Genomic DNA, 26,890 nt, shown 5'->3' on the forward strand with positions numbered 1-26,890 from the left:
TGATTCCTCTCTCACTATCCAAGGTGGTAGTCTGGTGCATCAAAGTCGGAAAAGGGTGTGCAGTTTCCGTCTGGAAGTATGGGTCCTTTTTCAACGTCCTGCTGACTAGCTTTTCGCCCTCGTCGGGTTCAGAAGCATCAATGTTGCCATCTTCTTACTTTGTTGGTTCCCGCATCGCATCTGCGAAGTCGGTTTATATCTGGACCCCTAGCCATTCCAGAAGTGGTTGAAACCACTTGCTACCGATGACCGCGCGCTGGCATGCGCCTTGCTCCTAGCTGACTTCCAGTGGCCATTATCTTCGGCTCGTTTGATGCCCCACAGTACGGTCCAGGTTTAGCAGTATTATATTGCGCCTGAACGCAAGTGAACGACGGTGACTTGGGAGCATCATGATCTCGGGCCGACGCAAGATCCATTGGTGGCAACGGCTGCGAAAAGCCCATGCGGTTCCTACCACTTATGGAACGCTTCTGTTTTCTCTGGGGTTCTCTCCTGGAATTAGAAGATCGTCTGTATTTTAGCAGAAATTCAAATGGATGAACGCAGCGACACTGAAGGGCCTTGTATGTTGATTTTCAGTTGCAACGCCGCTATGTTGGTCAATAGTAGTCTCTTCTGGATGTAAGTCTCTTACCTTGGGGTCACTCATTTTGGAAAACCTTTTAATATCGGGAGATGGACGAAAAGCTCAGCTTTGCCAAAGAAGTAGTCAGACTTGATCAAGGATAAAAGCAATGCGATAGCAGATATGTGAGGGCTAAAGTTGGGATGAAAGCGGCTAGGGGTCATATAGAAGCAGGTATCCTAGATTTGCAAAACCCTAGCCCAAAATCTTAGATATATACATCGATCCAGCAATGGTATTTGTGCAAAAGGGAAAAGCAACCGCTGTCTTCTTCAAAGGGAATAAAACAACGCCTGATAAAGAAAAGACAGGACCTACTATGGCAAGTTTCAGGGCCAGCCTTGGGGCATAGCACAAAGAGCAGGTGACACATGCTTGAGTATGAAGATGATTCCTGTTCTTTGTAATTCTGGATTATGGCATTATGGTGGCCACAAGCAGAAGCCCAGAGACTAGAGTGAGGTATTGTGCAGGACAACAACAACAGCGAGATGGATCCTTTTATGCGCAGAACTGGAATCCTTGGTTGGAACTGTTGGTAGCTCGAGCTCCGACCCAGGAGTCACTGGTGGTTATTGCAATGCGTCGATGTCACGGCGGCTGGACTGGCGATTCTTGAGTGGATGACATAAGCAGAGGGATTGCGACCAGAGTGTCCTGATCAGCTCTGCGCAGCGAAGTGGCCTCAACAGTGCTAGCGCGACTTGGGCGACTGGCCAGCGAGCAACATCCACAAAACTCACCTCCCTTTGCTTCACCTCCCGACCCTCCGTCGCCTCCCAGCACCCGTTTCTTTTCTCTTTCTCTTCTTCTTCCTTTGGTTGCTTGACCGTAATCACTCCTTCTGCCGGCTTCTTTCAACCTAATTGTTTAATTCCTTTGCCTTTCTCGGGTCAATCGAGGAACAAGCCACCCATCATGAGCGGCCGTAAGTCGAACGTTCTTAGCACCTGTCGCGAAGCCATTGAAGCGCCGCTGATGGGCCGTTGGTCGTGATTGTCCGCTAACTGCTGCAGTTCGTTTCCTCGACTTGATCAAACCCTTTACGCCCCTCCTTCCGGAGGTGGCAGCCCCCGAAACGAAGGTGCCCTTCAACCAGAAACTGATGTGGACGGGGGTATGAGCTCCAAAATCACCCTACCGTAGCAAATATTCGAACTGACACGAGGATATAGTTGACCTTGTTGATCTTCTTGGTGATGAGTCAAATGCCACTTTATGGAATTGTCTCTTCAGATACCTCTGACCCCCTTTATTGGCTTCGAATGATGTTGGCCAGTAATCGCGGAACACTGATGGAACTGGGTATTACTCCAATCATTTCGTCTGGAATGGTCTTCCAGGTATGCGCTTTCAAATCTGGTGCTTTCTTTGGATATGCGTTTATAAGCCAATAGCTTCTTGCAGGAACCCACCTCATCGATGTCAACCTCGACCTCAAAACCGACCGTGAGCTTTATCAAACTGCCCAGAAACTTTTTGCTATCATCCTGTCCTTCGGCCAGGCTTGCGTTTACGTCCTCACGGGTCTCTATGGCCAGCCCAGTGATCTTGGTGCTGGAATCTGCGTCTTGTTGATTGTCCAGCTTGTCGTCGCCGGCCTTGTCGTCATTCTTCTGGACGAGTTGTTGCAAAAGGGATATGGTCTCGGAAGTGGTATCTCGCTTTTCATCGCGACTAATATCTGCGAGTCCATCATGTGGAAGGCTTTCTCCCCAACCACTTACAATACCGGCCGTGGCCCCGAATTCGAAGGAGCAGTTATTGCTTTGTTCCACCTCCTGTTGACATGGAAAGACAAGCAGCGAGCTTTGCATGAAGCTTTCTATCGACAGAACCTGCCCAATATCATGAACCTTCTCGCTACCCTGATTGTTTTCGCCGCCGTCATCTACCTCCAAGGCTTCCGCGTTGAAATCCCGGTCAAATCTTCTCGCCAGCGTGGCATGCGTGGATCCTATCCCGTTCGTCTCTTCTATACCTCCAACATGCCTATCATGCTTCAGTCTGCCCTTTGCTCCAACATCTTCTTGATTAGTCAGATGCTTTACTCCCGATTCTCTGACAATCTGCTCGTGAGACTTCTCGGAGTCTGGGAACCTCGTGAGGGTGGCTCCGCCCAGCTCCATGCTTCTTCCGGTATTGCGTACTACATGTCCCCCCCGCTTAACTTCAAGGAGGCTCTCTTGGACCCGATTCACACCGCTGTCTATGTCGCTTTCATGCTCGTTGCTTGTGCTCTCTTCTCCAAGACTTGGATCGAAGTTTCTGGTTCAGCCCCCAGAGATGTAGCCAAGCAGCTTAAGGACCAAGGACTTGTTATGGCCGGACACCGTGAGCAGAGCATGTATAAAGAGCTTAAGCGTGTTATCCCGACTGCTGCTGCATTTGGTGGAGCATGCATTGGTGCCCTCTCCGTCGCCAGCGACCTTTTGGGCGCTTTGGGAAGTGGAACTGGTATCTTGTTGGCCGTCACGTAAGTTGAGATATCGACAGTTTACTCTATCGCGGTCACTAATCCGGTCCCAGGATCATATACGGCTACTTTGAAATCGCAGCCCGCGAAGGTGACTTTGGCGCAGGCTTAAAAGGCCTTGTGCCTGGAAACTAGATGACACATTTAGTCCTATGTATGCAGGATAAAACCTGTATCGTTTCTTAAATCTTCTAGATTGTATTAGTGCACAGTGGGTGCTCTCTTTAACAGGCCCTGTTTCGGCTTTGCAACCATCGACCCATGGGGCAACTTAGAAATGGGGCAAATTATGTTCGAATATCTATGAAATTTTGCGTTTTTCCTCCTTCCTACCAGAGCGGGCACCCCAAAAGCGAGGTCTTCTATCTGTGTATATATGCCAAACCATTCGAATCGATGAAATAAACTAATGATCATGGACCCGGTGCGAAAGCGATGGACTTGAGAAAAAAGTACAAGGCGCACCTACACAAGGCGCACCTACACAAGGCGCACCTACACAGACCTTGTCTATGCAATGGCCCAACATGGGATACTTTAAGCTTGCTCAATCAAAAGGGGATAAAGAAAAGGCGTTCGAAATTCTTTGGATGGTATTCCGTGCTCATGCTTTTTACGTTCGATAATCCCCATTAATAGTAACATATTCGTGACTGAAATCGCAGAACCAGAATACACCATCTTCTCCGCCTTTGCCTGCCTCGCCTTTATCCCCACCACCCAGGTCCACAACGATTTCCAAGTCTTCATTTTGTAGGATCGCAGATGCCCTCTCCTCATCCACAGCTTCTGGCTCCCCGTTCACTAGCAACTTCAGCTCGGGGCTTCCGTCGACAGGCTTGAAGCTAACGCTCGTGCGCTCGGGTATGACGGTGCCAGGGCTGATGCCCTGGGTATAGCCGACAGCGCACAGGATCCGACCCCAATTTGCGTCCTTTCCGTACAGCGCTGTTTTGACAAGCGGAGATCTGGCGATGGTTGATGCGATGAGTTTGGCGTCAGAGTGTGAAGGAGAGTTTCGCACGCGCACAGTGACGAATTTGGTGGCTCCTTCACCGTCGCGGACGACTAGCTGTGCGAGTGATTGGGTGAAGCTGGTCAGGATTGACTGCATGGCGGTGTATTCTGGGGATTCAGGAGAAGAGATTGGCTTTCCGCCGGCGACACCATTGGCTAGGACGGCTATGGTGTCATTGGTGCTGGTGTCGCCGTCGACGGAGATGGAGTTGAATGAACGGGAGACGGAATGTGCGAGTAGGGATTGGAGGGCCGGGGCCTCGATTGGTGCATCTGTGCAGATTATACCCAGGAGGGTGGCCATGTTGGGATGGATCATCCCGGCGCCTTTGGTCATTCCTGCTATATGGTACGTGCGGTCAGGAGAAGAGGGTAGGGTGAAGGATCGGGAAAGGAGTTTGGGGAAAGTATCCGTAGTGCAGATCGCTCGGGCGGTCTTTAGCCAGGCTGTGTGGGTGGAGGAGAGATTTGCGTAACCGGTAGGAATTCCGGATATAATCTTTTCTATAGGTAACCTGTCAAGAGTAATTTGGATAAGCTCACGTCAGTTAGGACTATTGGCAGAAGTCAAGACATACCGCTGGCCAATAACGCCAGTGCTCATAACCAATGTGCTTGAATCACCGTCATTGCCCGTCGCTTTAAGCCCAATGCACTGATCCACCTTTGCACTCATGGATTTCGCGTCCTGTATACCGCCTTTCCCCGTAACGGCATTCGCGCAGCCGGAATTTGCAATAACGGCGCGGATCCCACGTCCTGATCTCGCATTGATTATTTGCTTACTCACTTGCACAGGTGCAGCCTGGAATTTATTTGTTGTGAACACTGCCGCCGCTGAACATGGTTCTTCCGAGCATATAATCGCCAGATCTGGGAAGGTAATATTGGACTTTTTAACTCCCACATGAGTTCCTGACACACGAAAACCTAGTGGGTATGCTCCCGAACATGGAACGAATTTTCTTTTCGACTCCGGGATCGAGGGGTCGATGGGCGTGGTGTAGTGGCGGACTTGTGCTGCGAGAGCTCGTACGGCCCCTGGTCGAACCCTGGGGGTGTAACTGAATGCAGCCAAAAAGGGAGTATTTGGCACCATGACAGCAATTGCTCACCAAATAATCAAGGAAGAGGATAAAGGAGGTAGGGATGCTCTCCCAGCCAGCTCTGTCAATGCTGATGAAGCTGGTGATGAGTCAGTCACTCTGTTCGCTGCAAAGAAATTCGCAACTGGAGTTCGGCAGACCTGGCTTAGCGATCTGATAACGGGAGCTAACTAGCTTTCGAACCTTAATTTTAGCTCATCAGATAACAAGGATCGGATTATCTAATCTTTCCCCCAGCTTCGTCACGTGCTTTCGTGTTCAAGAACTCGATGAGCACTGGGAGAGAGAGACGACGCGATTGATATAGGCCTGGTGGTATCTTTGGGCTGCAGAAGGTTACTTGACAACGTATATTGGCCACCATCATTGTGCCAATTTGCTTCAATCGCCCTTCCGCAGCAGTTATGAAGCGTAAACAGTCACTGGCATCGTCCGACGATGATCCCCTTCAGGTCGAAGAGTCAACGCCACGAAAGCGGAGAGCATCTCCAGATGATCCTGAAACACCACAAACGAGCACACCATTGTCTCGGTTGCGAAGTCGCTCTAAGCCCAACCATGGCCACCCTCCGGTCGACTCGCCCACCCCTAAGCCTAAAAGGAAACCGGTCCTTTCGACACCTAACAAAACCTCAAAATCTCGCGGTATAGCCAGTGATACCCCTTCAAGAATCAAGAATGCCGATCGTTCTGCCAAAAAAAAAAGTGCGGCAATCCTTTTCAATCCAAATGAAGACGACTTGTGGAATGGCGGGGAGAAGTTGGCGCGTGAGATATGGGATATCGAGGAGGAGACTGAAGGTGAAGACGAGATCAACGGGATTCTGGATACAAACGAGGTCCCCGAGGCGGCAAAGGATGGCTTAAACAAGTCCACCGGTGCACCAGAGTGCAACAGACAACCCAGAACGCGGGCCAGGCGACGAACGCCGACCCCTGACGGTGACCTTCCGTCTCATGAAAGATACTTCTTCCAAAACCGCCCTGGGCGAATGTTGACGTCGGATAATACTCTTTCCAAACTAACTTTGCTGACGCATGAGGAATATTTTGACCAGTTGGAGAAACTGGATGACCCACAGTCTAAAGAAAAGGAGGCTCTAATCGACATCCATGAGCGATCATTCCCGCAATGGAATTTTGAATTAATTGAAGGGTTTAATATATGCCTATATGGATATGGCTCTAAGCGAAATCTTGTACAGCGATTTGCAGGTTGGCTATATGAACGGTATAGCGACCCTCCTACTATTGTCGTGGTGAATGGTTATGCGACCAATGTTACTCTCAGATCTATTCTTGCAACAATAATAAGCGCAGTCATGGGTCCTGAGGCTCCAACAAAGCTCGGAACACAACCGTCTGAGGTCTTGGATGTGTTGCAGTCCAATCTCAACGTGAGACCGCCAAAGCATTCAATAACAGTCATCATAAACTCCATAGATGCGCCCCCGTTACGCCGTCAGACCCATCAGACTCTTCTAGCACGCCTTGCCAGCCTTCCTCATATCAATATTGTTGCTACCGCCGATACACCTAATTTTCTTCTCTTGTGGGATATCGGGCTCCGAGATCAATTTAATTTCGCCTTTCATGATTGCACTACCTTTGCTCCATATGATGCGGAGCTCAACGTTGTTGACGAAGTCCACAGCCTCCTTGGCCGCAAAGTTCGCCGGATAGGTGGAAAGCAAGGGGTCGGCTTTGTTCTCAAAAGTCTTCCAGAGAACACCCGGAAATTATATCGTCTCCTTGTTACAGAGCTTCTCACTATGCTGGGAGATCAAAATATTTCAGAAGGCGAGGTGGACCAAGCGACCACTGACCCGCGTGATAAAACTGGCAATGAGCGGAGGGAAACGGTGATTGAATGGCGCACGTTATTCCACAAGGCTACTGAAGAATTCATCTCTTCCTCGGAACTGATGTTCCGGACGCAACTTAAAGAATTTTATGACCACCAGATGATCATCCCGCGGACAGACTCGAGTGGCGTGGAAATGCTTGGAGTCCCTCTTTCTCAAGAGGAGATGGAGAGTGTTCTAGAAGATCTTGTCATAGAGCAGTGATACGTCATTCTGTATGTTTTCCTGTGCTATCCTGTCTTTGACCTATATTTGATACCCACAATGTACAACCTGGAGCACGCGCCACGTGGCTGCTTGTGATTTCTAGAGAATTTACGGAGTAAAGTCTATTTTTTATCTTAATATCGAACGCCGTTCCAAATGGTCGTATATTAAAACTCCGAAAATGCAGAGAGCATCAACGTCGTCCCGAAACTTGCTTTAAAAGCCAAGTTCTTTGTAACCGCTCGCCGGACATCGACGGACTTGACATACCGCTGAAGGAATTTGGGGGGGACGATATTGTATCCTTTGGATGCTGCCCACTAAATTACACAGGATATAGTTTAGCCCGTGCCTTAGTTTACATGGCACTGATAAGGGCGACATAGCTCAATTTGGGAAAGCAGTCGACTCCAGGCTTCTGAGCAATGAGGAGTTACGAACCTCGATGAGCAATATGGCAACACCCAATGTAAACGTCAGGGTCCTCGAGAATATTCTTAATCCCACACCAGCGACCAACCCGAGCACACTACCTAGACTGATCTGGCGAACCGTATGTGGATTCAAGCTACCGAAGGAGCAATCTCCCTCAAGGGGAGAAGGGCGAGAGCACCAGGCTGGCTGGCCAGGAGTCCGCGGAGCGTAGTCGCAGTGGATTACAACGGCCGGCTTGGGACAAAACAAGAGGAATGAAGCGGCAAGTGGCATAGACAGGAGAAGAGGGCGGTTAACGAACCGGAGGAATTGGGAGGCCATTGTGTGGTGAAGGAGTTGTGTTTTGTACAATTGGATATATATTGGTACGAACGATACTTTATACCTGGGGTTGCCGCTGCTTGGAATGCGAACAGTTGCACTGAGTGAGATCTGTCGACCTTGGCCCGTTGTCTTCTCCGCAGTTGCAGCCGCCCGCCTATGACTTAATCAGCGCGTGGGATCGGCATTATTATGTAACTAGTTATGTCACGCCAAGCAACAACACCTGACCAAGGGCAAGTCACGTGAAAGATTAGTTAAGTGAGCCAAGGGTTTCCGATTCGGTTGGCCAGCGCACAGGGAGTCGACGACTGGACATCTCGGGCGCATTCGCCCATTTCCGGGACTGTTACTAGACCAAAGCCTTATGGCGTAGGGTCTCTCGCATAATTTTAGGTATTGTTGTCATCGTCATGGCCGCAGCAAATTATCCCGACGTTTTTCATGAGAAGGAGAAGATGCCCGCTTATATCTGTATGAGACTCAAGCCACATCCCCAGGGAAGAAAGTAGGGCTTCTAAATTGCTGAGAATGACAGATTTCTAATGTCAGCGCTGGAGAAAAGGAGGAATGACAGACAGAAGAGAATTCATCAACTGCAGCACCTCCCGCAATGTTCTCACTGAAGATGCTGACGGATTTCCGTCAACGGCACTTCTTCAGCAGGCGAGAGGATACGCTTAGCTTACGGAGATACACGAACATTCGCACATTCTTTGTTCGACAGATCGGAGAGAAAACAGTTCCGTCCTTTACCTGAACAATTGGAGGCCAATGTACTAAACCGGTACATATACGGAGTATGTGCGATGCCAAGACGAACTCTTTGTCCTTGCAAAGAGGACGAAACTCCAGTAGATTTTTTGCCTCCCTCATCTCGGCTGCTTTCAAAGTCAAGTGGCCAGACAGATGCCACTCAGGTTAACATAAGACGAACATCTAACCCCTTTCACATTCCTCACGATGACAACAGAGCATGTCAATGTTCGTCAACAATAGGAAGCTTGGAGCCACGGTCGAGCGCACAAGTATATCCACAGCAAATTGTCCTATGTTTCAACCCGCTCAACCTTGAGAATAAGCTGCTCACTGCCATCACCTGTCACGAATGTTTCATCACCAGCGAAAGCTGAATCATCAATAATGCTGGTCCTAAAGTTGGTATAAATGGCAGTAACAGCAAAACGCATCACTATCCGAGAATGTTCTATCAGTACTCTATTCATTTCTTACTCTGCTTAGTGAAATTCACTCACATTCAAAGGCCAGGTTTTGGCCCAGGCATTGACGGCTACCGCTGCCAAACGCCCACCACCAACGCTCCCTAGCTCCAGCTTTCGGGTCGCTCGAGTCAACAATCCATCGCATTGGATCCCACGTCCTTGGGTTGGGGTAACCCTCCTCATTTCTGTGAAGGCACCAGGCAAAGGCACCCACCCGGGTTCCAGCCGGAACGTTATCACATGGTCCAATTGTAACCTTTCTACCTGTCGGAGTTATCCGTGGATTGAGGGTCGGGGCCGTATTTCGGAGGCGGAGAGATTCCTTGATCACTGCATTCAGGAAAGGTAGCGCCTCCAATGTTTGGGGAGTTGGGAGCTCAGTCCTCTTTTCATTATGGTACCGGAATGGCTGCGAGATTGACAGCAGCTCTTGTCGCAATTGCTCCTGGATCTCAAGATTTCGCGAAAGGTTCAGGATAACGTAAGAAAAGGTTATGCCTGCAAAGTTAGCCTCGACTATAAGAGTCTGGCTCATAAGTTGCTCTTACCAAATGTATCTCTTGTGGCAACTGGGAGACATTAGCTGGCATCCTTTTTTTTTTACACTCTGCTTCGGGTGACGGAGATGCTCAACTTACCCAGGTGATCGAGGCATTCACTCGCAAGCTCATGCCTCTGAATGTTATTTGGTTCAAACCTTCCATTTCTCTTTTCGCCTTGTTCTAGCTCTATTCCTGTTTTAAGTGCATGATACAAAAGAGGCATATGTCCCGGACTAATTGTCTCGTCAGTTGGGTTGTTGCTAAGAACATCCTCTGAGAGTTTAATGCGTTTCATAGCCCAGTTTTCCAATTCCCGTTTCGCCTTAAGGAAATTTCTAGGGATCAACGGGATGCCGAATAACGACGCCATTTGAGACAGCACAGGATGTTCTGTCAGCCAAAACATGTTCTTGGATGGGTGGGTTTGGTCGTATAGATCAAGCCAGTCTTCGCGAGAGGCTGTGTTTTCTAAGAACCTGACCCCACGTGGCAACCCAAAAATGAATGCAGAAACAAAGTCCAACCCATAGGCGAGATTCAGCGCCAAAATATCGATTGGCTCCTCTTTCTCAGCTGTACGGGCGAGTATTGGAAGGATTCGCTGCTGTATCACGGCATCTAGAATTGCCCGAATATGGGGAGATGATTGGAGAAACGACTTCGAATACACTCCGCTGATTCTACGCCTATACAGAGCATGCTCAGAGCCTAAGGCACAAAATGTATTTCGGAATCTCCCCAGCGAATCAGTAAGAAGCTCGTCAAGTAGGAGCCGGAATCTTACCCATGATTTTGGAAGAAGTTGTACCATGGTGCCTTGTCGAAATTGTCATTGCCAATGCCATATATGTTTTTAACACCGCATTCCATGGTATTGACTGCCACCTCTTTGGGCGCAAGGCGAATATACGGGCCCTTCTGTCGAAACCCAGAGACTACTGCATCGAATTCCTTGTTGGTTAAGCGTTTCCATTGAATCCATAGCGAACTGACTGATGCGAGTGGGTGGGCGCTCGGTATTTTCGCTAGGGGAGAAAAGAATAGCGGATATAAAATCTTCTTGTATATGACGAACGCGAGTGTAAACAAGGTGCCCGCAAGCAGCAGCATGGTGGATACTCCAGGGGTCTATTACCTGTTGAACAAGTACTTCACCCCAAAACCAAGCTCTTTATTTCTTTTCGAAAGATCCAGAGGAATTGAGCCTCGGAATGGCATGTCTTATGAGAAAACTAGTAGCCACGGGGAAGATGAACTGTTCCTGGAAGATTTGAATTTTGGCTACCAGCCCTAGCTTCGTGATTGACGCTTGACAAGTTGCGTTTATCTGACTGCGAAGCACTTGCAGCTGGAGTGGCTTGCGCATCGCCCTGGGCTGGTTTCGAATCTTGTCATACAGATGACCGTTAAATCCTTCCTCTGACATCGGAAACGAATGCTTGCGCGAAGTTCGTTGAGGAACCAAGTTATTTCTACATCGTTCTCCATATGATGCACAATTCCATCCATGTCTCCAGCATTATCTCGCTGACATGACCAGGAAGGTAGAACAATTCATTCGGTATTCACACGAAGAGACACCGGTACGGCGAACGGCAGACGCAATACTCCGTACTCCATCCCGCATCTGATTGCGGGGGGATTTCTCCAGTATTTAAGCTCAGTTGGATTCAAAATTACTAGCACAGCGAGACCCACAGCTCGGATCTGTGGTAGCTGCGTCTGATCTTCAACAAGTGACAGAGCAACCCGTAAACTGGTAACCGACGATCATGGTGGGTTCAGGAGAGATTTGAATCGGCCCGGGGGGGGGAGAAATCCACTTCAACCGTTAACGAATGATTTTACAAATCAAAGCTGTTGTTTCTCCACGAGGCTGTCTGATCAACTGCAAGGGAACATAACAATAACGACTCCGTCCCCGAGAGGCTGGCTGAAATGTGCAATCACGCACCGAATCCCGCGTCGACTTGGAATGGCTCAATGCCCACATGCATACGCATAATCCGAGAGAAAGCGCCCTGCTTCGCTGATGATTGATGGCTGATGATATACGGAGTACAGGGTGCTGTTAATACAAGAATTTCAGGGTTGTTTTTCTCGGAGAGAGGAGTTGGCCCACCAAGTTTCCGACGCATGGCCAACCGATACCCGACTCTGGGCTCAACCTTCGCCGCTCGGAATGAGCCATGGTCCAACAGCATACGGTGAGAAAGACAACAAATCTGAAGGGTGCTATCCACATAGGATATGCAGCGCTGGATTGTCAGTGTTGGACGGAGTACTTTATACGGAGTACGAGATATAAAGGTACACACTATTCCGTACAAAATCAATTGAGGGGCGCTTCAATCCGTGCTCCTCTTCGTTAGAATGACTGCATTCTCTTACTACTTTACGGAATAACTTGCCGGCTGATCATCCGGTCAAGCACAGCCTGCTTGTTGGTTCATTCATGAGTTTCAAAATTTTCAAAATGGAGACCCTTGCTGAGCAACATCCAAGCGAGAATTTTCGAGTCCTTCCTCTCTTTGTCATATTAACCCTCCTTGTATACATCATCGTCGTCCACCCTCTCTTCCTTGGGCCATACAGTCATATCCCAGGGCCTAAGCTCGGCAAAATATCTTGGTATTACATCACATGGTATGATTTTTGGCTTCAACGAAACGACAAAATCGCAAAATGGCACCAGAAGTACGGCAGCATCATCTGCTTTCGGCCTGGAGAAATTTCCTTTGCTTCTCCGGAACTCATGAGAGAAATATACGGAACAGCCGGGAAATACACGAAGAGCGACCTCTTTGAGAATTTCATGGTATATGGCCAGAAGCCTTTGTTTTCAATCGGGCCGTATTGGGAGCATAGGAAGAAGAGGATGTTGATCTCTTCCTTTTACCACAACACGAATATTACAAGACCAGTCATGGAGAAATGGCTGAGGAAAAATATTCACAAACTTATGGCTAATATTGACAAAAAAATTGGCCAAAGCCGGGGGAACAGCGATGGAACCATGGTTAAGGGCATGATAGATGCGTATCCTTTATTTAATTGCTTCGCCTTCGATAACATCACGCATGTACTCTTCGGGTCAAAGTACGGAGCGAAAACGATTGAGAATGACTGTCCGGAGCGTAAGATCCTTCTGGGGATCAAGCAAGCGCAGATGTGGGGCCCATTCAAGTTCAATTTTCCAGCACTTGCCTGGATAGCTTCCAAGATGATGCACATTCTCCCCGCGAACGTGGCCTATCGACTTCTTCCAGAGACCTTGCGTCTCTGTCTCAAGTCCGAGGACGAAATGGCTGAGTGGAATTGGCGGTCGTTGCACGCTGCGCTGGCCGATTTGGACTCTGTAGAAGATTACACCCTTCTTCGACGCATGCTTGCTTGCAGAAGTAAGGACGGTGATACCTTGACCACGTCATATATAGCCGCCGAGCTCTATGACAACATAAACGCAGCCCAGGAAACAGTGGCAGTTGGCCTTATTTATCTGATCTTTCATCTTGCAAGGCAAAAGGTATGGCAAACTAAAATTCGCAACGAACTTGCGGGTCTCAGCCTTACAGAGGATGGCTATCCGGGATGGACGGATATAGATGGTCTGCCTTTGCTTGATGCATTTATGCGCGAGGTATTGCGAGTTAATCCTGGTGCCAGCGGACGACAGGAGCGGTATATTGAAGACCCGAAGAAGTATTATGGAGGTTTTCGCCTTCCCGTTCGTACTCGTGTCACCGCCTCCACCATTGCACTACACCATGACCCGCGGGTTTTCCCCGATCCGGAAGAATTCTGCCCTGAGAGATGGCTCCACCAGACGGCCGAAAAGCTGAGGCAGATGGAGAAGAGTTTCATCCCGTTTGGATATGGAGCAAGGATATGTCTGGGAAAAGCTTTCGGGATCATGGAATTGAAGATGCTCGCTGCGTTCCTACTGCTCCGATATGAAATCGAAACAACGCCGGAGATGGGAGATGGGAAAACGGGTCCTATGTGGCAGTGCGGCTCGATAGAAGCGGTACCAATAGGATTGAAGGGAGAAATTGTATTCACCAGATTGCATTCAAGTAGCCGCTCTTCCACCAAATACATGGAACGGGACTGAAGTATGACGGGATTCAAACTTTCTCCTTGTGCACCTTACAAAAGTATATACAAACCTTTCTGAGACCCGGGGATTTGCTGCACCTAGACCAACAAGGAAATCTTTCTCAGAGTCCGTGTCTTTCGGTGCACCGTACTCTGTACAGACGACGAAGTAATTAAATCGTGACATCACCATTGCATTTATAATTCCGAGTGTGAAAGATCCCCATTTTCTTTGTCGATCGAAGTGGCTGGTCCGGGCTGCAGCGACCCGGCTCTCGGTTGTCACGCTTCCAAGGGCTCGGCGCATTCACGGATTTTAGCCCTAGGCCGAATAGCAACTAGTTACCCTCCGTAAAATGACGCTATAAAGTAGGTTCAGGGCGCTCAGCTTCGCCCAGGTCCAATTCTGACACGTAAACTTTGAGTTTATCGTACAGAGGACTCCGAAAGCGGGGATCTCGCGATGATGGAAGTACTACCTGGTCTCCTGCTGATGCAAACCGGGGTGCTCGCCTATACTTGTCGAGTCTTTTTCCCAATCGGTGTAAAATGAGTATCCCGTCTTGCATGATCGACTCAATCCCAACTCCTTGCTTTTTTAACCTGCATGCTGCGAATGCGACAGATATCGCCACAGACGAAACCTTGCGGAAATGCAAAATTGGCCTTGATCACAATATTAGTGGGATGGAGACAGGCCAATGCTGGTCATAGCTGGGTGACAGTCACCCAGTGTGGCTCTCCGCTTGGGTACTAGCCCATGGCGACGTGATGATGGCTGGCGAGCACAGCGGATTGCAAAGGATATCGTCGAGACAGACGCATCTCGACGCCAGCCAACTTCGCAATGGCTGCAGTTACCGCATCGGGAACTGATTTTCAAGGAAATACAAACATCCTTCGCCTTCCGTGGCCCATAGAAATAGGAGCCGCGAGGTGCTTCTCATGAGAGAGTCCAAAACGCTCTGATACGATTGTCTTGTATTCTCCTGCACCATCTCTATACCCACCGTCTTGAGAGCTAACAGCTTAAAAAGCGTCTGCAATCATGCCGTCCGCCAAATTAGCCATGGTGTCCGCCGACGATGAGTGGTCTCCTCTGGAGTCCGTCATCGTGGGCCGTGCAGAACATTCTGCTTTTCCGTCTGAACCCGCCCATATGATCGAAGCAACGATGCCAGATGAGCATCAGCAATCATTCAAGCCGTCGAACCCATTCCCGCCGGAAATTCTTCAAAAAGCACAGGAAGAGCTCGACAACTTCGCTTCTATCCTCGAACGGGAGGGAATCCGGGTCTACCGGCCCAAAGAGGTCAACTGGCTTAAAATCGGCGGTTACACAGGAGCAATGCCACGGGATAGTCTTATGACTGTCGGAAACACCGTTATTGAAGCACCATTTGCATGGGGCTGCCGCAAACAGGAGGTGGAACTTGGATACAGCGATATTCTTTCGGCCCTTGCTGAAGACGGTCTCAGCAAAGTCGTCCGAGCTCCGAAGATTCTGGGAAGAGAGACGCTGTACGACGGTGTTGAGAACTGTTCGAGCAATGGAACCCACACCTGGGCTATTAACAACACAAGGCCTTCCTTTGATACGGCAGACTTTATGCGGTTCGGCAAAGTGATCATTGGGCAGCTCAGCAATGTCACCAACATGAAAGGTGTTGAATACCTGAGATCTGTGATCCCCGAGGGATACACCGTTGAAATCCTGCAAACAGACGATCCACACGCCATGCATATTGATGCCACTATCCTTCCTCTTCGAAACAAGCTCATGGTCTACCATCCTGAAAGAGTCACCGAGAAGGCCTTACGTCAACACGCCGTGTTCGAAGACTGGGAACTCTATGCGTACCCTTTCACCCCAGAGCAAAAGGATGGACCGCCGCTCTACATGACATCGCCATGGCTTGTGCTGAATGCCCTTAGTTTGGACGAAAACCGGATCATGGTGGAGGCCAAAGACACAGTCTTTGCATCATGGGTTAAGGAAAAGTTTGGCATGGAACCTATCATGTGTCCTTTCCAGCATGTTAATAGCATTGGTGGCTCATTTCATTGCGCCACTGTTGATCTCGTTCGTAGAAATTAAAAAGGAAGAAAAGGTTCCTGCTGGAATGGGAGGAATATACGGAATACCCTATGGAGATTTAAAGAAGAAACAGTGGACTTGGTCAGGGTCATTTTGGTGATAAACCGAATATAGAACTGCATGTATGAGAGTGATCGATGCAGATAGGCGAATTTCTACCGAGTAGGCCCCATTCTGACATTGTCACATCAACTATGGAGTCCAGCGCAAAAGCCAATTAGGAGCCCAAAGGAGAAGGCCAATTTGGCTCTTTTTCATGCTGAGGAAGCGAGAAAAGAACTAAAAGGCCTAATAAATAAAACTAAAGCCAGTAAGTCACTTTCCGTGTTTTACTCACGGCCGTTGGCGACAACTCATGATTAGTGGAGAGTTATATGGGTTGCCTTCACAAGTGTAGAAGAAATGACCAAGTTTAACATAGAGCATAGGTATCAGCATCGTAGGCAGCTTTATTTTTATCCCATCCTACAATGCCTTCCATGTCGTTTGCATAAGCTGCGCATGAATGCTAGGCTCTCAATGGATTATGCGCCATTTCGTGATTTAGAAGTGATGGTTGATTGAGTGCAGGGCAACCTTCTTTGTCAACAGGCGGAAGGCCTAAAAGAGGGGCCAAAGCATAATCCTCTGGCCAGCTGGACAGACAAAATGTAGCAAACTAGTACATGGAGGGATATCCAAGATTCTCCAGTAGAAACATAAGATCAAAGCAGCGGTTATTGATCCTTCCAGATAGGGAGGTGTCGGTGTCAAATTTGGATCCAGGTCATAAAAGCTCCGGGCCACAAAATTCCTGTATTTTAAATATTTGATCCGGAAGAGTTTATCGAAGTAGTCTCCATTGCGTTCTAAGGTTAATTTGCGAGTCTTGCTGGCAAAATCAACCGCGAGTGCCGAAGCCTTTTCCACAATCTCCCGTTCTTGCCAGTACATCAATTGCTCAAACACAGCTCGATTGACAGGAAATGCGGGTAGTAACAGAGTTTTGGTTATACATTTCCATCCATATCGATTGTAAGGGGTGTTGGATTCGTAGCCGACAGCTTCAATTAACTCAACTATGCTGTTATTTCTCGAAATTGTCATGTAACCTTCCGAGACAAAGGTATATTTACCACTAGGCAAGGGATCAAATTTCTGAACAAGATCGGACCAAGCCTCTCTAGTTGCGTCCGGACCAATATGATGAGCTTATCTGCTGATGATCTAATAAGGTCTTAAAGGGATGAGGCCTTTGAATTCGGGCTTTTTGGCTAAGGGTCTATTAGTCGATCGAAAAAGGGTTGGAGCCAGGGGGCATGCGATACTTGCTGTCTTAAGTACACCCAATCCACGGGCCTGAGTCATAGAGGGACTTTGGCTTCAATACAAAGACATCAAAGATGTCGTCGTCCTTGGTGATAACGACCTTGATAAATTAGTGTTGCCGGCGTGACTTAATTCATTCAACCAAAAGCACCAGTAACCTGGGGCTGGATGGTGTTAAGTCTTGCAAATAAGGTCAATGATGTTAGGTCACCAAAAACGCTATTCTGTGACCGCATCCGATCGCAAATATAGATATGATGGTCGCGGGAATCTAGCCCATTAAGTCTTGATGAATTCTTGGAAGTTCCAGCAAATTCGTCAGGGTTTCAAATTTTGTAAAGTTCAGAAGCAGCGATGTGGATTCGCTTTGGTCCTGAAAACCACAAGTGACTTATAAAATGCAAATACCCATGGAAACTGAGCTTATTGATATCATCTGCGGTAACATCACTCAAAGAAAAGGGTCCTTGGACTTCTCGACAAAGTCCTAGTAAGAAAACCGGGAAAGTCATAAGATAGCGGGAAATTAGGCCGCATTTTTGTGTTCTGAGGGACAAAACGAAGCCAGGTCCATCTGCGGGTTCAAGTTGTTATTGCACCATTTCAATTCTGTCACTTGATGCCCTGACCTTATTATTGGATAGGCGTTCATCGAATTTTCAAAATATCTCCGCAAGTGGTATGTCTTCGCTGCGGTGGAACTCCTTCATGGGACAAAGCGCATGAGAGCATTCATATCCCAAACAAACAGCGGATAACATCGAAATTTCGCAAGGGCTTGCGTCAAAGTATAAATTTAAGTATGTAGCTAGATTCCCGGTCCACAGTAAAAGGTATCGCACGGGAGGAGTGACCGGTACATAGATATTTTGCATAAAGGGGACAAGGGGAGCGTAAATAGGCACATACGACCATAGGAAGTGGAAAACAGGGCTTCCCGTCCGCTCAGCCGTACTTAAACCACTTGCCGGCCGGCTAGTAGTTGGGTGGGTGACCACCAGCGAATCCCGGCTGTTGTATGTTTTTTAAACACTTTGTCAGTTTCTTTTTGAATAGGTGAACTGTAATGGACGTCAGGTAAAGACTTGGAGATATAGCAGGCACATACGACCATAGGAAGTAGAGAACAGGGCTTCCCGTCCGCTCAGCCGTACTTAACCTACTTGCCGGCCGGCTAGTAGTTGGGTGGGTGACCACCAGCGAATCCCGGCTGTTGTATGTATTTTTTTTGAGCCATCAACAGTCCATTTCTCCTCGCAAAAAAAGGCCCAACAAAGGATATAGTATGGTATGGATCCGAAAATCTAGATTTTGCCAGCTCAATGCTACTTGGCTGGAGAGTAATTAGGTAACCCGCTGCACGTAGAGTGTTAGTTAGGGATCTTGAACTCACCCTGGGCGATTGGCCTTTTTGCCTATGTGGTCAATTATCTACTGCCTATGGCTCCGTCCACTGCAGAGTTGACGGAAAAAAGCAGCGCCGAAAATTGCGAGGTCATGTGATTTTCCTTGGCTTCCAACCAAACTTCGAAAGAGCCGCACAGACGACCAAGCTGAACATCACCAGACGTCTTTACTATGGGGAAAGCGAAAATGTTTGATGGACCGCACAAGTCAAGCAAGTTGAAGCGGGATTTCAGTGCCTATCCTGGTAGCCTGCTCGGACTCCAACCTTCACGCACGCTCATGTGGTATGCGCGAAAGGCTGCTGAAGTCGCCGGAGCATGTGTTGCAAAACATCTGATGTTCATTATTATTATTATTATTATTCATTATAGGCTTATGCAGTCAGTGACTATGAAGACTACTGTCTGATGTTCAAACAAGCCACAGGGATCCTGGCTGGCAAGTATCACCGTAATGTCAAGCTGGATTTCAGTGGGGTCAACTCCAACAGCTGTTTATAAACATGATCTTACCAGCTCCATACCGCCAATCACCTATCAGAGATTAAGGCGAGGCGTGCCTGATAATGCTAACCTTATCAATTAGACCAAATTCTGGCACAAGTGATGATAAAGGAGGGACCTGCAAGTATCATCGCTGTCTCTCCGAGAGCTCTACTCGTTCCAAGGTCTACTATGGACTCCGACCTTGTCCAAACCTATGTAGTAGCAGCTCTTTAGCCGACTTCTCGATACCAAGATTATACCCAAAATGGAAAAGAGGAATATTGTCTCATATGGATCATGATGTGGATGGGGATTACATCAACACTGTCAACTCTATGCGGGAATAGCTAGCGTGAGTGGCTGCGAAGCTCTCAGTGGAGTTGGCCTTGCGTCCGAGGAGCTCACCAGTGGCGGCTTGAGGGATTTCTGAGACTGCTGCATTCCCCCATCGACGATCACGACTGACTTGCATGTAAGCACATATATGCATGCATACATATCCAACCTGCCTGAGGGTGAAGATAGGGAGTGGTGATGCGTCATTTCCTTACGGGAACTGGGACTCGGAACTAAAGCTTCCAAAGAAAGGCGTGGTGAGCAGGTCTCGATGCCACCCGTTGACGATGGTGCCAGCTTCTGAGACAAACTTTGCCCAGCACGATCTCAGTTCCAGCCAGGAATATATTTTTTTCACAACTTCCCTGGAGCGCATCCCGCGTCCGCATTCCACTGGTAGATCATGACGCAGCTTAATAGCAGGGTGGGCGAGACACGGCAATATTGAGGGGGTGGTGGTCGGCGATCCCATCGACCTAGTACATATACCGCTACCTAAAGAGCGTCATCTCAAAGACAAATCATCAAGCCACGCACACACACACATACGTTCAAGAAGAGATAATCTCTAAGTTAGTCACCATTCAAAACGGGGTTGCCGGCGGTTCGCGCAGGCGCATGCCGCCTCCCAAGAGTCACCTGCTCTCCGTCCTCCATAGCTAGGGAAGCGAAGACTCGAAGTCTATCTAAAGGTAGTGCCATTGAGAAGTCCTAATATGCTCTCCAGGTGAATAACAACATTTCTAGCATCTCACAGTTGTGCTGAGGTGAATTTTCTTGATGTTGATTAAACAACAGCTGGATGGGAATTTTGTGATTGCAGGGTTGACAAAACATTGTAGGACCGCTATTACATCCATTATGGCAGTAAGTACGGAGTACATTCCATGCATTGGCCTGTGAAACCTCTTGCCATTGACTTCGAATAAGGGCTGACTATCTCAGCTTCTTGCACACAAATTCAGTGAAACCAAAATATCATGCATCCCGCAGCATCTAGCCCTTCTTGAAGACTTCAACCTCAGCAGTTCCGAGGGCACCCCCTTCACGTACCCATCCCTCGGCAGAGACAACATACTGCTTGTTACGATCCTGGACTTCAAAGTTGTTGGTCTTGGATCCCCAGGGGCAGTCCCAGTAGAGAGTGCAAACTGCCGCCTGCTCCTGCATCAACTGCAAAGCTCCTTCAGCTCCAGATGGGGAGTCCGATCGACCACAGGTGCAAAGGGTGTAGGTGGCATTTGGAGCAATCTCAGTGCTGTCGACATCGTCGGCTGAAATTTCTTCGTCTTTGTTGCCTTCCCTGTGGATCTTTCCGCTGCAGCCGATAAGAGAAGACATAAGCATAAATGCATGCTTCATGTGCGAATTGGCGATTAACTTACTACATAAGTCTCAAATTGGCTATCTTAAGTGCCTTATTGGTGGAGTTGGTTATCTTGACGATAACCCACTGTTGGTATCCCATGGTTGCTGTGGATCTTGGGCTGGGTTGCAAATGAGCTACAAGACACAAACAAACAGGCTGATATGAGTATAGGGTCAAGAAATCATCCACGTACCTTGGTATGAGATATCGAATTCAAGCAGTTGGTAGGAATCTTCTGTCTTCTGTGTGTCTTGAGGAAAGAAGAGGCTGGCTATCGCTGGGGGATGGAGCTGTATTTAAGCCTGAACATATTTTTAACAGGTCCGAGTCCAACCGAGTTACGAGGGGTCTCTATTCAACTCGATCTATCTAGATCAAACACATCATAGTTGTCGAACCGGGCAGCAAACTGGGCGCATTGGTTCCCATTGAACCAACGGCTTGAGCAAAAGGAGCTGGGATATCGTTTCGGGGCTGCAAGAGAAGACTTTTATGAAATGTGCTGAGCGGGTATGGTTGCCACTTTTCGAGGATGGCCACTCAAATGTGCAGCGTTATGCTGCAGATCTGTGATGCAAGTGTGAGAGCACCTTGTATGCTTGTGAAGCGCTGCAACTACGGAGTTTAAAGATGAAAATACTCCGTAAACTTTTCGCGAATTGGAGAACATGCGTACATGCACATGACTGCCATGGATGGTAGCGGAAGCACAGACCATTGGGCCCGGGATATTGGCTGGCTGACCTGGATCCACCTAACCCCATTCGACCCGCGCATCTCAACGTTCATAAAAGTGGGATTCGAGATATCTAAATCTTGGGACATGCTATGGAGTAACGGACAATATCACCCGTGCAATACAGAGGATCCATCGAGACGGCTGATCTCAAGTGCTGAGGTCCTCGAAACCGAGTAGTGGACTTTTCTGCAAGGCATAATGACAGCAACAACAGGGTAGTTGAGGGACACGATATTGTCACTTCACAATTGGGTATCTTCACAGCATGCATTGCTCCACTGTGACAAGTATTACTGATGGCATGAGGTAGACTCAATGCAGCCAGGGGCTGCCTGATAAATGCCCGTGACAAAATGTGCAGGATAGCCATACTAGTTATTTTAGCCATGAACCCAAAGCAAGTTCAGTCCGGATGGAAATCTTCAGTGCAACACTTCTTGCTTTCAGTGCCTGCACATCTTCATAACCTTATGGAACTCCAAGGAGTAAGTCTGTCTCAATAAGGCGAAGTTGAAGCTTCCTCAAGTTAGAGATGACTATAAAAGCTTTTCCCTCCAAATGGGTCCCAAATTTGGCCAGCAATATTCAATCCAATATACTCTGAAGAATATTGGTTGACATTGCCTTCAACATTCTCCATTTTATAAAGTGTTCATCCAGAAACAACTTCATCATGCCTCAGCTTGTCCCCTTCACCCCCGATATGCAGCGAGGGCAAGGGTAGGCAGAATATGGACACATTATCAAAAGGCCAGATTGATTAATTCTCACTTCGAGTACTCCGTAGTTTCAACACCTTCTTCAAGAGCCCTGTGTCAGAGGTGCTGTCACAGTAACTTCCAGTGGCTCTGAATCCAAACAATTCAAGGCCGATTATGAGTCTAGTCTGATTGAAAGCTATGAGTAGTTATGTACTCCGTAGTACCAGCCTAAGGCGGACCGGACTAGATGATTGACTGAGGCTAACCGGAACAGAAAATTGGTGCAGTCCTTAGATATCAGCGCTGGTGCTGCTGTCAGTGGATGGGGCCAGAGTGCCAAAGTCGACGCTAAGTATTTGGACCGTACTGAGGTCTGAGAGTGACTCCGCACCTTAAGGTTGTCTCAATTGCACAGACTAATTCAATACGGAGTACGGAGTAAACAGTTCGAAAATAGTACTCCGACCTACCAGGTTAGAGTCAGTGTGCAGCAGCAAAGCTCAGTAGATAACGTCTACAAATTCAATAAGCTTAACAGTGGTAACCTTGCAAGCACATATGGAGACAGATTCATCGCCGGTATGGATGATCTACATGTGCTATTGTTATGCTAATGATAGGCTAAACTTTTAAGTAGATTTTATCCGAGGTGGATTATTCCTAGCTAGGGTATCAATTACCGTCAAAAATACATCTAGCAAGAAAGAAATATCCGAAGCGTAGCTTCCGGGGCCCGATCCCCCCCCCCGTTGGAAATGGTGATGAGATTTACTACGTAAAGTGCCGAAGTTGCCTTCAATGCTTATGGTGCAGAAGGGAAAGTGACCAAAGATGTCAAGACCGCAGTCGAAAAGATACAAAAGAATTCACATGTCAGCATTAAGATTCATGAGATGACCGGTACTCAGTCTGAGGGTGGTCCTACTACCAAAACCGAAGCAGCAGGCTCAGACCTCGTCGCAGTGAAGGCCCGAGCAGATAGATTCTACGACGATGCTCACGCTAGAAAGCATACCTATATACGTTTGTGCGTATGGCTCTTGGCTGTCTTTCGCAATTGTCAACTTGGGGCTCTCACATCAAGGCTACAGTGCGATGCTCAGTCAATACACCCGTCTGCCGGATTTTGACCAATCTTGGTTTGTCCCTCTGGATTACTCGAAAGCGAATCTTCTAGTTTGACGTTGTTTCCAATCCCCCAGTTGGACTTGCACTGACTGCTATCGTTAGAGCTGGAGCCTCTTGGATGATTTCACGAAGTACTTGGCGACTGAGAAGATTGTCAAACAAAGTAATACAACCTACGTGTTAGACTTAGAGCGCCTCTAGCCTCTAAGGATTGATCCTTTTTGGCTCAGTTGGTTAGTTCAACACTATGTTTGATCTACGGAGTACTCCGTGCTGTATGCGTTCAATGACTGGATTATTTACATCTGGGTTTCGATGATAGTTCCTCTTGAAAAATTCAAGCAAGGTTTGCCACAGAAGGAAGAACTTGAACGTCAACGAATCGAAGAGGTCGACAAGATTAAACAGAGGGTACTTATGCAGCCACGATTAAAATCTCTTCGACAGTAACGTTGACAACTACTTCAGGCGCTCGATATTAGTAAAAAGCCGGACACTGCTACTGCTCCACCAACACATACACGCCCAGAAACTTTCAGGTTCCAAGTTTATGTTCGTGCCGAATCCCCGAAGAAGAAGTAATGACATTTATCTGATTTCGTTCCTAGGAGGCCATCAAGACAGTTATATATATCGTTCAGAGTATTCCCAAGCCAGATTATAACTGGACCGATAGTGAGTATCATAAGCATTTAAGACCATTCAACTGGCACTAATGTGATGATTCTACACAGCAATCGATAAGTATTTAGCTTCAAATCCAGGTATACGATTTTGATCAAGTTCTTGGCACCACTGTTGTTTCCTTTGGCAAACATCGAAGAAGCGATGAATACCATTGTCTTATCGGCGAACGTTTATAGAACTACAACGATTGGAAGGAAGAGAGTCATTTCTGGGTCTTTTCCGAGGCTATCCATGGAGTAGCCGATATGGCCATTCTTGCATACGGCACAAGAGCGAAGAGATATCTCCGCCTGCAGGAGGGCGATCCCAGTGATTTGAGCCAGGTCAGCGGAAGGCCCTTTTTCTACTTTCATACAGCGTTCGACCCTGCGGCGGGGTCCTATTGAAGGTGATAGAGCCCAGAGATATAATAGTGACAATGTTAAGCACATTGCTAGATCCTTTTCTTTATGGAACACCGTCATATTTCTCAGTTGCCAGTCATCAATTTGCACACTCCGCGGCCTCGGAATAAGATGGACGACATGCGCCATGAACCTACTCCGTACACAGACTTGTTTCAAGAAGGTGGGGGGGGGGGGGGAAGTAAAGATAAAATACTCCGTAAATAACTGCGCGTTTTCGGATATGGAGTGAATTACAGACTAGCTACGGAGTACTCCGTGGTGGTTAATCAATCATTGGGTATTTTGAGGATCAGTGAGGAGTATGATTCCAGCGATCCTCCTTTTCCAGCGGCATGCTACTTATGCATAGCCGGTCACATCCTTGATTGAATTATAACAACTTCGCAAGCCACGGATCCGCATTGCAAATTCCGCAGGATGAGCTTCCCTCAGAACGGATACTCCATCCTCTGTGAATACGATCGGCCCGAGTAAGGCGAGTGGGGACCTCAACCGCTTGTCATTTCATTCCTGGCTTGTTCACTAGTTAACTAGTTAATTAACTAACTTAGCGTGCATATCCAGGACCGGACTGAAAAAAGGAGTATTGTACGGAGTGCTCTGCACTCTGTACTCCGTATCTGGAAGTTTGTGATGATCGCTCTATGCAAGAGTCAATGAGTAATAGAGTAGTTCTTGGTATTCCGTACGGAGTACTCCGTACATCAATGCCATTATGATGGATGGCAATGTAGTGGCGCACCTGGGGCGGGACCACCGCTTGGCTGCGGTCTTCAAAGATAAAAGTCGTTGCTCGCCCTGCAGAACTTCTGTACTGAGCTCCATTCTCCGGACACAGATTTATACTGTGTTCAAAATCGAATTGAAATACTCTGTGGTTCGACTGGCACCCAGCCTCCTCCCGCAATTGCTCCTTTGCCATGGTTTCTCTATCTTTGCTCTTATGTTCGGCCTTAGCCGGCCTTTTGCATGTGGCAAGCTGCATCGACGTGCCCGACCAGGCTCCATTGACGGGTGACGAATGCAAATGCAAGCCGACGAGTCCTAAGCCGGTCTACGCCATCGCCCACCGAGTATTAACAGAGGAAGGCATCCAGGCTGCTATTGCCCATGGCGCCAATGCGATTGAAATCGACATGACCGCTTGGAAATCCGGCTGGTGGGCAGATCACGATGGCTTACCCACCAGCGGCAATGTCACCGCCAAAGCTATGTTTCGCGAGGTTGCTCGGCTCCGTGAAGACGGTGCACACCTGTCGTTTGTCTGGCTGGACATCAAGAATCCCGACTGGGCTATCAGCGGCCGCTCCTCGGTCGCATATCTCCGAAAACTCGCCCGTGAGTATTTAGAGCCTGCTGGGGTGCGTGTGCTCTATGGATTCTCCAACCCTCGAAACAGCTGGGGCTTCAAGGAGATTCGCAATTTCTTGAATGCAAATGAATCGGTGAGCGTGTGGATGGACTCGGGTGATGCCAAGAAGATCTATGCCGGTGTTGGTAGAAGCATCCCGGTTGCCCAGAGAGTGGTGGATAACGGGCTATTCTCTTTATTCTGGAAACCATATATCTTCGATGATCTCCGTCGAAGCTCTGAGGCTCGAGATTGTTGCACGGTAGGAAAGGCGTTTGGATGGACGATACTCGCTGGACAAGACAGATACGTTGATAAGCTGCTGGGATATTCGGGAGTGGATGGCCTCATCTACGGTACTATGGCCAGTGCATACGAAGACTCGGAAGATACACGTGCAGCGGCTGCGCTGATTTCCAACTGGATCAAGAACCATCCTGATACTCATCGCGTACCGACACAGGATGACAAGCCCTGGTGATGAAGGCAATCCCAGCAAGGTTGTTAACTAGTCAAGCGCGTGTTAGCAATGGAGAAGCAGAAGAACATTCACACAGATTTTCTATTGCTCAGTAACTGCACCTACTCCTCCTCTGTACGTACGCCTCAAGTACTCCGTGATGCATCTCTCCACCCGCCGGTGTCAACCACAGTCAGGCACCCGGGAAGGCCTCCGATGGGCTCCATGCCCAATCGGATATCCGCGGCGGGAAGCACTCGGCGGAATCGCCCTCGGAGAAGCGCCTGTTCTGCCGGTCTGGGCAGGGCAGAGCAGAGAGCAAGATCGGGATCGCGTGCTCGCAAGCAGAGTTACGGTGGTGGCTTGTCGGGAAATTCTGCTGCAAACCTTAAAAAAAAAAATCGACGGGAAAAAGGCGACAAGGCCCAAAGAGTCTCTCCTTGTTTCTTCCCCCGCCGCCACGCCCTTTCGCCGACCAACCTCTCCGCACTCGCTC

The 26,890-nt window shown here is 48.3% G+C and overlaps 11 protein-coding genes across 11 annotated transcripts; 6 read left to right on the forward strand and 5 right to left on the reverse strand.

The window, feature by feature from the left end:
* The first annotated feature begins 1,345 nt into the window (after nt 1–1,345).
* SEC61 (translocon subunit) lies at nt 1,346–3,519 on the forward strand. Its single transcript, XM_003069502.2, has 5 exons — nt 1,346–1,556; nt 1,645–1,745; nt 1,804–1,971; nt 2,026–3,104; nt 3,158–3,519. The coding sequence occupies exons 1-5, from the start codon at nt 1,547–1,549 to the stop codon at nt 3,237–3,239; spliced, it is 1,440 nt and encodes a 479-aa protein (XP_003069548.1). The 5' UTR covers nt 1,346–1,546; the 3' UTR covers nt 3,240–3,519.
* Nucleotides 3,520–3,662: 143 nt separating this feature from the next.
* On the reverse strand, nt 3,663–5,220 carry D8B26_006540 (uncharacterized protein; the record flags this gene model as incomplete). Its single annotated transcript, XM_003069501.2, has 2 exons — nt 3,663–4,636; nt 4,700–5,220. The coding sequence occupies 2 exons, from the start codon at nt 5,218–5,220 to the stop codon at nt 3,718–3,720; spliced, it is 1,440 nt and encodes a 479-aa protein (XP_003069547.2). The 3' UTR covers nt 3,663–3,717.
* A 411-nt stretch (nt 5,221–5,631) lies between these two features.
* On the forward strand, nt 5,632–7,296 carry ORC2 (Origin recognition complex subunit 2; the record flags this gene model as incomplete). The annotated part of the gene is made up of 1 exon (XM_003069500.2): nt 5,632–7,296. The coding sequence occupies one exon, from the start codon at nt 5,632–5,634 to the stop codon at nt 7,294–7,296; it is 1,665 nt and encodes a 554-aa protein (XP_003069546.2).
* A 170-nt stretch (nt 7,297–7,466) lies between these two features.
* On the reverse strand, nt 7,467–8,204 carry D8B26_006542 (uncharacterized protein; the record flags this gene model as incomplete). Its single annotated transcript, XM_003069499.2, has 2 exons — nt 7,741–8,204; nt 7,467–7,619 (listed from the first exon to the last, which is right to left on the reverse strand). The coding sequence occupies exons 1-2, from the start codon at nt 8,053–8,055 to the stop codon at nt 7,467–7,469; spliced, it is 468 nt and encodes a 155-aa protein (XP_003069545.1). The 5' UTR covers nt 8,056–8,204.
* Nucleotides 8,205–9,104: 900 nt separating this feature from the next.
* D8B26_006543 (uncharacterized protein) lies at nt 9,105–10,930 on the reverse strand (the record flags this gene model as incomplete). Its single annotated transcript, XM_066125219.1, has 5 exons — nt 9,105–9,247; nt 9,312–9,776; nt 9,827–9,847; nt 9,917–10,554; nt 10,605–10,930. The coding sequence occupies 5 exons, from the start codon at nt 10,928–10,930 to the stop codon at nt 9,105–9,107; spliced, it is 1,593 nt and encodes a 530-aa protein (XP_065981300.1).
* A 1,366-nt stretch (nt 10,931–12,296) lies between these two features.
* On the forward strand, nt 12,297–13,934 carry D8B26_006544 (uncharacterized protein; the record flags this gene model as incomplete). The annotated part of the gene is made up of 1 exon (XM_003069497.2): nt 12,297–13,934. One exon carries the CDS (start codon nt 12,297–12,299, stop codon nt 13,932–13,934), a length of 1,638 nt encoding a protein of 545 aa, XP_003069543.1.
* A 945-nt stretch (nt 13,935–14,879) lies between these two features.
* On the forward strand, nt 14,880–16,209 carry D8B26_006545 (uncharacterized protein). The gene has a single exon (XM_003069496.2). The coding sequence runs from the start codon at nt 14,967–14,969 to the stop codon at nt 16,014–16,016; it is 1,050 nt and encodes a 349-aa protein (XP_003069542.2). The 5' UTR covers nt 14,880–14,966; the 3' UTR covers nt 16,017–16,209.
* A 4,339-nt stretch (nt 16,210–20,548) lies between these two features.
* On the reverse strand, nt 20,549–20,914 carry D8B26_006546 (uncharacterized protein; the record flags this gene model as incomplete). Its single annotated transcript, XM_003069495.2, has 1 exon — nt 20,549–20,914. One exon carries the CDS (start codon nt 20,912–20,914, stop codon nt 20,549–20,551), a length of 366 nt encoding a protein of 121 aa, XP_003069541.2.
* A 1,419-nt stretch (nt 20,915–22,333) lies between these two features.
* On the forward strand, nt 22,334–24,071 carry D8B26_006547 (uncharacterized protein; the record flags this gene model as incomplete). The annotated part of the gene is made up of 8 exons (XM_066125220.1): nt 22,334–22,380; nt 22,636–22,732; nt 22,835–22,940; nt 22,999–23,080; nt 23,143–23,392; nt 23,592–23,652; nt 23,812–23,900; nt 23,958–24,071. 8 exons carry the CDS (start codon nt 22,334–22,336, stop codon nt 24,069–24,071), a joined length of 846 nt encoding a protein of 281 aa, XP_065981301.1.
* A 275-nt stretch (nt 24,072–24,346) lies between these two features.
* D8B26_006548 (uncharacterized protein) lies at nt 24,347–24,709 on the reverse strand (the record flags this gene model as incomplete). The annotated part of the gene is made up of 1 exon (XM_066125221.1): nt 24,347–24,709. The coding sequence occupies one exon, from the start codon at nt 24,707–24,709 to the stop codon at nt 24,347–24,349; it is 363 nt and encodes a 120-aa protein (XP_065981302.1).
* Nucleotides 24,710–25,503: 794 nt separating this feature from the next.
* D8B26_006549 (uncharacterized protein) lies at nt 25,504–26,415 on the forward strand (the record flags this gene model as incomplete). Its single annotated transcript, XM_003069494.2, has 1 exon — nt 25,504–26,415. The coding sequence occupies one exon, from the start codon at nt 25,504–25,506 to the stop codon at nt 26,413–26,415; it is 912 nt and encodes a 303-aa protein (XP_003069540.2).
* Nucleotides 26,416–26,890: the final 475 nt, after the last annotated feature.

This window comes from Coccidioides posadasii, chromosome 3 (genome assembly GCF_018416015.2).
Source record: "Coccidioides posadasii str. Silveira chromosome 3, complete sequence".
NCBI classification, from domain to species: domain Eukaryota; kingdom Fungi; phylum Ascomycota; class Eurotiomycetes; order Onygenales; family Onygenaceae; genus Coccidioides; species Coccidioides posadasii.